Source organism: Lepisosteus oculatus, chromosome 8, assembly GCF_040954835.1.
Source record: "Lepisosteus oculatus isolate fLepOcu1 chromosome 8, fLepOcu1.hap2, whole genome shotgun sequence".
Taxonomy (NCBI): domain Eukaryota; kingdom Metazoa; phylum Chordata; class Actinopteri; order Semionotiformes; family Lepisosteidae; genus Lepisosteus; species Lepisosteus oculatus.
In genome coordinates this window covers 20,898,612-20,906,386 of record NC_090703.1, presented here as the reverse complement: position 1 = coordinate 20,906,386, position 7,775 = coordinate 20,898,612, and the positions used below count along the sequence as shown (strand labels likewise).

At 43.3% G+C, this 7,775-nt stretch overlaps 1 protein-coding gene across 1 annotated transcript in view; it reads left to right on the top strand.

Moving 5' to 3' along the window:
• Positions 1–34: 34 nt before the first annotated feature.
• LOC102687019 (zinc finger protein 106) overlaps positions 35–7,775 on the top strand; it is a 30,653-nt gene continuing 22,912 nt past the window's right edge. Inside the window, exons 1-4 of the mRNA XM_015350946.2 lie at positions 35–204; positions 4,230–4,325; positions 4,486–4,547; positions 6,205–6,402. Coding sequence (XP_015206432.2) covers positions 4,272–4,325; positions 4,486–4,547; positions 6,205–6,402 — 314 coding nt within the window. The 5' untranslated portion in view covers positions 35–204; positions 4,230–4,271. The remainder of the gene's footprint in view (positions 205–4,229; positions 4,326–4,485; positions 4,548–6,204; positions 6,403–7,775) is intronic.

Sequence of the window (7,775 nt, the reverse complement as noted above, 5' to 3'; positions counted from 1 at the left end):
CGTAGAAGGAAGAGGCGGGGTCGACGCGCGCAAATATGGCGGCGAAAACAGCATTGTGCTGGGAATAGTTATAATTCCGCTAAAACGAAGTACAGTATATCAGTTTAAACAGGAAGCGCGTGCACTGTGGCATAGAAGTCTACGACGCAGATTTCTGATTACAGACCATGGGCTCTAGGAGAGTCCCTTAAAGGCAATTCCGAGGTAGGACACATGGAAGCGTGTACGAGTTTGGTGCTCAGTGCGCCCAGATGTTGTCAGGGATGCGACATAGTTCAGTTGCTTACCGCTAAAGGAAAGCGAATAGTACAGTGCTTTGCAGAGTTTATAAGTACAATACGTGGCGATGTTAAGGTCTTTATCTGCGCTTCCTGAACACTCACAATGCTACCTCTTGCTTCATGAAATTATTTCGTTGCGTGCTCGGTAACTAGTGATTGTTTTTTTTTCATTAGCGTTTCAGTAGAGTATTTAGGAAGTGCAGCGTTTTGTTAAAAAAAACAGTCTTTATCATTTAAAGGTTAAACCATGATCACAAAAATAACCGTGCTACTAGAGATGGACTGCATTAAATCACCTGGTCCCGGAGCCTTCCTTCTTCCCCATTGATAAGTTTATAAGGGGTCACTTCCGCAGACCTGGAAACAATTAACTGTGATCAGTGAAACATTTGGTACAGTCCAGGACTATTAAGTACAAACATCAAAATACCCTGCAGCCCCCTTGATAGAATAAATCCATTGATTAAGTGATTAGAAAATCAAAACTGACCCTTATCTTTAAATTGGCGGGCCAATGGCCAGTCACCGGATTGGAGCTCTTTCTGTTATATATTTGTAAGAAGTTTCGTCGACTCGTGTTATTGCGAAGAAAACGAAGTTGATCTTGCAGCGAGCACTGCAAGATGCTCAATTATTCAGGCAGATAAAATGAATTTTGTCTGTTTAAATCCTTAACAAGTTCAAGGGGAGAATGTGACATGCCGACATTGAAAATCCTTCTTGTAGTTTCTAACGCCCCGCAATCTTCTGGCTGTATTATGATAAAATAGACAGCGGGGGGTCAGTGGCTGTGGTTGATGACTGGTTGCAAGGTGTTGGGGAATTCACATGCAGGCTAAACACTGTTGCTCTCACAGCCTCACCAGAGATATATTGCATAGTGTACTGTGCCATTTCTACTCATTTATACTTACTTGCCTCTAGCAGCCTGCAATAGGATAGTGCAAATACCCTCTTCTTTTCTTCCTATAGGAAATTACATATTTAAATAATGGTAGAGAACAACTATTTTATATAGCGACTTTAAAAGTGACTCCTCAACATGTTTTACAGTAAGGAAAAAGAGGATATAGCAGCATTACACAGTTATAATAAGGGTCTGGAATATCTGCTCCCTGATGGCCAGCTGCCCTAAGAGCATGTGCCTCTGTGGCTTTGTTCAGCTATCCATAGAGTCATCTTTCTATCTTGCATGGAGGTCTTGGTTGCAGCTGACGAAGAAGCCGATAGCACAGGCATCCTAATGTTATCCTCATTCTTGAGTGCGGGTTGTATGGTTGACGTTGCCATATCAAATTCTACAACCAGTATCCACCTAACATTCACCTGCCTCCACACTCATAACCTACAGCTTAACATCCACACTCATGCTTTTCCTTGATTTTTAGTACCGAATGTGGCCTATAGCACTGTGGCTCTGTTTCCCCACTGTGAGTGTGAAAAATAATGAGAGTAGAGGTGACAGTGAAGTAACCGTAATACATGTGACAGCTTTACATTCTTTCCGCTTTTATTAGCAGAGTGCTCAACCTGTAAATAATAATCATGATGTGTTTTTTTCTTGGCATCATACAACCGGTTTATTGATTTTCTTTCTTTTCATAGTTTTTAGATTTAAAAGGAGTAATTCTAAGATTAAGTGTCTATCTTGTTTATAACTAATGAAACATAAGGTGGAGATACTATGCAAATAAAATGTAATCTGGATAAACACAAAGCACTGCACACATACTGCATAGTAGGAAACATGCTTTTTGATCATTTTATATCAGTAAATCTTTGTTCTCTGGTTTGACGCTTCAGCTGCAGATGAAACCCGATCCTGGTTTGATCCCTGAGCAGTACAGTAGCCATTTGTTAAATCAGATGTCCCTGTATTTCCTTTCAAAGTGTGTGAGTGGGCTGCTTGGGTGCCACTCTGGGGACTGGAAAGCCGAAAGAAATGCCAGGAATGATCTCACTCTCTTTATTGCAGCTGAAAATAGCTGTGGCCTCAGATGTTGGAGGGACAGAGTTGCCGATTAGGATTTGGTCCTTAACTTGTAGCAGAGGGCATTCTGTCAGTGTGACCTACTGTAACAGAGTTTGAAGGTCTGCTACAATGGGTGGGCTATCGAACATGCCTTTTGTTTGAGATTTGACTTTCTAAATGCATAGGAAATGAGAGCAAACACTTATATGAGCGGTGTGGTGGCTCTGTTGCTAAGGATCTCCACCTGTGGCTGGAAGGATTGCCAGTTCGTATCCCGGCAGAGGAATCCTACTCCGTTGGGCCCCTGAGCAAGGCCCTTAACTCCAACTGCTCTAGGGGCGCCCTAAAAATGGCTGACCCTGTGCTCTGACCCCAAGCTTCTCTCCCTGTCTGTGTGTCTCATTGAGAGCAAGTTGGGGTATGCGAAAATATGAATTCCTAATACAAGAAATTGTATATGGCCAATAGAGTGATCTTATCTTATCTTATATAGTACCTTGCCGTGAGTGTAGGCCTGCTGTGAAACACCCCTCACAATAAGTGAGGAAGACACAAGCACATTCGTCGTGCGAAAGACTGTCGACACTATGTGCACATGGAATTCTCCCACTGTGAAGCTGTGCCGAGCCAAATGAACAAGAGGGCAGAATCGCGCATTTCTCTTGTGTAGTTTTTCTTTCTTTAAAGGAGCCTTTATTGTAGTATGCTAGAAGTAGAACTCTGTGCAAAACATGGGTCAAGATCTTAAAGAAAGAACTTTGAACTGCCCGTAAAATCATTAAAAAAGAAGTTGAATTCAGTTTTTATTTTTGGCATGCACTTCCCAAGATGAAAATGTGTCTCCTCTGCTGGGTATTCTGCTTGTGTTAGCAGGAGTAATGTGAGTGGGATGGCTGCTAAATTTTTTCAAATTAGGTTGGGCTGCTTCATAGCAGAAGAATTTGCTTCCAATTACATGTATAAGTGACCTTAACTTGCTTGTAAGGACATAAAGGGTCCTACTAAGGAAATGTATATTGGTTAGCTTAGTCTTTGAGGGTTTAAGAGGGACAGCTTATTAAACTCTGTTGTTAATTGTTACCGAAGGCAGTAGTTCTCACCTTTCACACTGCAAATAAAGATGCAAAGATGTTGTGACTGTTGCTTGCTATGCTTCCCAATGACATTCTGTACCTGAAACTTATTTTTTTGGTTAATATACCGCAACATTTAGTAGTTTCTATTTTTCACTATTTCCCACTTGCTATATTCCCATTTGGTTCTGTTTGAAAGCTGTGTGTTTCTTGTGTATTGATAAGAAGTGTGGCAATGTCAGGCTCTAGAGCTGGATTCGTCCAGACACAGTAAGATTACGGTAGCGTGCTCTGCTCGTCCTCTTCGTTTCTCTCTAAGCTTCATTTAGATTGTTTAAAAGTCTTACTGTAAGTGCTCCTCCGCCCTTCTACATGGGGAGCTGTAGTGTAACAGTCACCAGGGTCTCACCTATCTGATTTGTTCAGGGAAGTAATTGCAGAATGATCTTTTTAAGAAAACCCATGTGTACCTCAGTGTTGTAATTACTGCCTCTAATGCCTTTTCATTGTGGACTTGAAAGAAATCACCCAGGATGCATTCTGTGAGGTCCAGAAGGGCTGCAGACTTGGCTCACCAGTTCAAGAGCGTTATGTATCAGGACTGTTCTGCATAAAATCTGTGCATCTGTCTGCAATGATAGTGACTATAATATAAAATCCAAAAGACCTGATTTCAGATTAAAAATAAATGTTCTTTGTAAGGCCTTTTTGATCTGCTGACCAGTGAGCTACTTGCTGCTAAATGGGATGCTTGTTTGTAAGCTCCCTTATGTTTATTAGTTAGAAAGCACACATTGTACCCATATGATGAAAATGACTTGCTTAGCCAGGCAGCTGTCCTGAGGTTCTGTCCAACGGAGTCTTTGACCTGTGTTTTAATATGGCTTGTGCTTTTTGTCACAGCTTCCCAAGGTGATGGCTTGATGTCTATCTAGAAGCTCCAAGATGGGAAAAGAACGGAAGTGCATTCTCTGCCACATCGTTTACAACTCAAAGAAGGTAACACAACTGTGAAAAGAATAGACTGAAAGGGACTTGACAGGACTATTGATTTCTGTATTGAACTGAGTGGGTCAGATTTACAGTCTGTTCTAAAGGTGTCTAAAAGCTGAGTCTTGTTCTCCATTGTGTGTCATTGACTGTCCTCTGTCTCTCTCAGGAGATGGATGAGCACATGCGAAGCATGCTGCACCACCGAGAGCTGGAGAACCTAAAAGGCAGGTGAGGGAGAAGCACACAATTGTATTGCACAACAGGGCTGCGTAGGGCTGCGTAGGGCTGCGTAGGGCTGCGTAGGGCTGCGTAGGGCTGCGTACACAATGTCAGTGGATTTTGGAGATCAGATCACTAATTTGATGATGTATCTTTGAATAAGGCCCTTGACCGTGCCTGCTCTGATCAGCCCAGCTGTTTAAACAGGTACCAGCTCTGCTGGGGTGTTACTCTCAGTTCACATAACTGTCCAGAAGCCTGGATACAGCCAGAAGCTGTACTGTGCAGTCATGTGAACTGGGAGTAACGGGTCCAGTGAAGGATGCTGAAGGAAACCGAGAGGAACAGGGCCCTGGCTCTGTGAAGGATGTTTTGAAGTCTTCCGGTTTACACGGAGCGGGGAGTTTGGAATTTGGGTGGCTGGAAGCTGGTTGGGGTTCCCCGCCCTGCAGCACGTGCGACCTGGGCAGCGACAGGGGTGTGTGCTGTCAGTGATTGCCTTGTGCCCAGCTCCCAGCGTGTACTGGGGCTCCGCTGTTTGCATTCCAGGGAAGCAGTGCACCCACTTGTGGATTCCACATGTCATTCGCGTGTCTTTGAGGCTGCATGGGTGTTGGCCTGCGTGTTAAGTATGTTGACTTAACATATAACACTCACGATTTGGTATGCAATGTACTGTATGTTTGGCAGAATTTGATTTTTTTTGCCATAATTCATTATGCATTAATCAAGAAAGATATATGCTGTTAAGAAAGAGATAACAAAACCAAGATAACAAAACAAGGAGTGTTTAAGGGTTGCTCATTATTAGTTGCATATTATTAAGACAACCAGATAACATAAAGAAGATAGACAAGGGTTAGTTACAACTGAAGATATTTTTATTCTGGTTTCAAAAAACCTGTCTCTGCTCTAAACTGACATATAACTGTCATGGCTTCTATATATAAAGTAACTGCTGCTGCATGACTGAATTTCATCAAATCTTTGGGTCAGGATCAAGGTCTAATGCACGTTGCATTGCTCAGTTTGAGTAACAAATGCAGCCCTGTGTCTGCTCATGAGAAGAAACAACGGTGTCTCTCTATCTGTCCTCTTTGGAGTCCTGGCATTCCTGAATAGGGCAGAGGAAGGGGGGGTGGGCAGCTGCTGTAGCTCCAGTTACAGGAGGAACAGGATTGGTCAGGGGCCATGCCTCCTCAGCACTTCATGTAAGGGGTGTCTGGGGGGAGATTTGCGTGTCACAGATCAAAAACAGACCCAGTCGCTGGGCAGCCCCACAGTGTCAGCACCATCATGAGAGAGCGCTAGGCTGTCCAGCAGCGGGCGGGCGCGCTTGTCTGTGCTCCTTCAGGCCTCGCCATGCTTCCTATCCCGCCGGGATTTTGACCGCAACAGTTCAGGAAGAACCATTCCTCATCCCGCAAAAAATCAAAACAAACCAGAAAGTCGTTTTGCCTCCTGAATGTTGACAAATCTTTGCGGATCATAGGACAAAGGAGCTCGTTTCGGTGGCGGCGCTTCTCCCTTCCGGTCAGATCAGTCCCCACGGAAGTCCGCCCCGATCGGACGAGTTTGAAGGCAAGCTCCACACCGGCTCCCCCGGATTCGGCCTGACCATGCCAGTGGGAAGTATTGACCGCCCCCTGTCCCCTTCGCGTCCTAGGGACTGTGACCACGAGTGCCGCGTCTGTGGGGTGGAGGTGGTGGGGCTCACCGCCTACGCCAACCACATCTCCAGCCCCCTGCACAAGAGCGCAGTGAAGGCGCGGGACAGAGAGGACGAGGGGAAGGATGAGTGTGAAGAAGAGTACTTCGACAGGGACCTCATCCAGCTTATTGAGCAGCGCAGAGAGCAGAGCCGGTAAGGGCAGCCATGGAGTTCACTCTGGTTCCGTTGAGCTGTTGTTTGCGTCTGAGGTCTGTCTGTCTGTTTTTGTTTCTTCTTGACCAAAGATCTCCAGAGGTGAATAACAAAATCGAAACCCAGTTATCGGACAGATTTGTTTAATATGTTGCTCATGATTTATGTAGCATCCATGATTTGGACTCTTTCTCACAAAGAATCATTATGGAGGTAGTTGTGATTATCCAGTTTTATTGTAACATCAGCATAAACCACCACTCTGCTTGAGGCAGTAGATCAATTTAGTAGGAGTATAGATAATATAATATTAAAGATAAGATATAAAGTTAAGATTAAGTTTGGTTATCTTCATTTTAACTCAGATTTAATATTCTCAGTCTTCCAGCACAATACTGATGTTTTTCTCAGTTTCCCGTCTTATTCAGATCTTGCTTGTTTCATTTTGTTACAGCTGAAAAGTCAGCAACCTTACTATGCATTTCTATACCTTTTTAACTAAGTTAATATAAGGTTTTCAGTGACGTTTAATTGCCATTAAAAATGAGAAAAACGCACCTAAAATACATAAAGACAGATGATCAAAAGTTTTGATGACTTAAATTTTCATTTTCCAGCACCTGATTATTCTTTCTAATAACAGGAGCCGTTATTCCTTTAATGGCATAGTGTGGGGCTGTGAACAAGGTTCTAAATTAAGGCCAAGCTGTACACGAGCTGGACCCAGAATCATATATCATGAGATGGGGCTTTAAACAGACACAACCAGACCCATTGCAGAGCTCTGCCTTTTGCATCGTATTAGTAGGAGGTATTGCAACCTTCTAATTTGACTAGAAAATATAATTTGTCTTTAATGGCACAGTAAGCTGTAGAACTCGTCATGCTTCCAAGCTGTAGGTTAAGAATTATTGCTGTTTGGTTTCATGCCAGAACTGATAGAGGCCCTCCCAGACAATGTACATTTGAAGACTGGCTCTTTGCTTATTGGCAGCTCTGACACGGTTTGTTCTGTTTATTTTTAAACATTTTCATGACACAGGCCCCCCCATGCTAATGAGACAGGAGTCTGAGAAAATCAACACAGAGGTGGGACTCAAAATCTGACATGAACAGGCTTTTGGGACAGGAAGAGTTTTTTTTTACTTAGAAACAGCGTGACAGAAAACATTTGCGTTTTCCTGCCAAAGGGCAAGAATAAATGCCGGTTGTCTGCCTGCTGAAGTACAATTTGTGTTAAAATAAACTTCTGCCATTGGAAATCAAATGTGATTTTTATTTTTTTAAGATCTCTAAAAATAAAGCCTCCTGCACTACCCAGTATTGTCTTTGTCACTTTTCAGAGATACCTTGAGAACTCTGTAATAAGGACG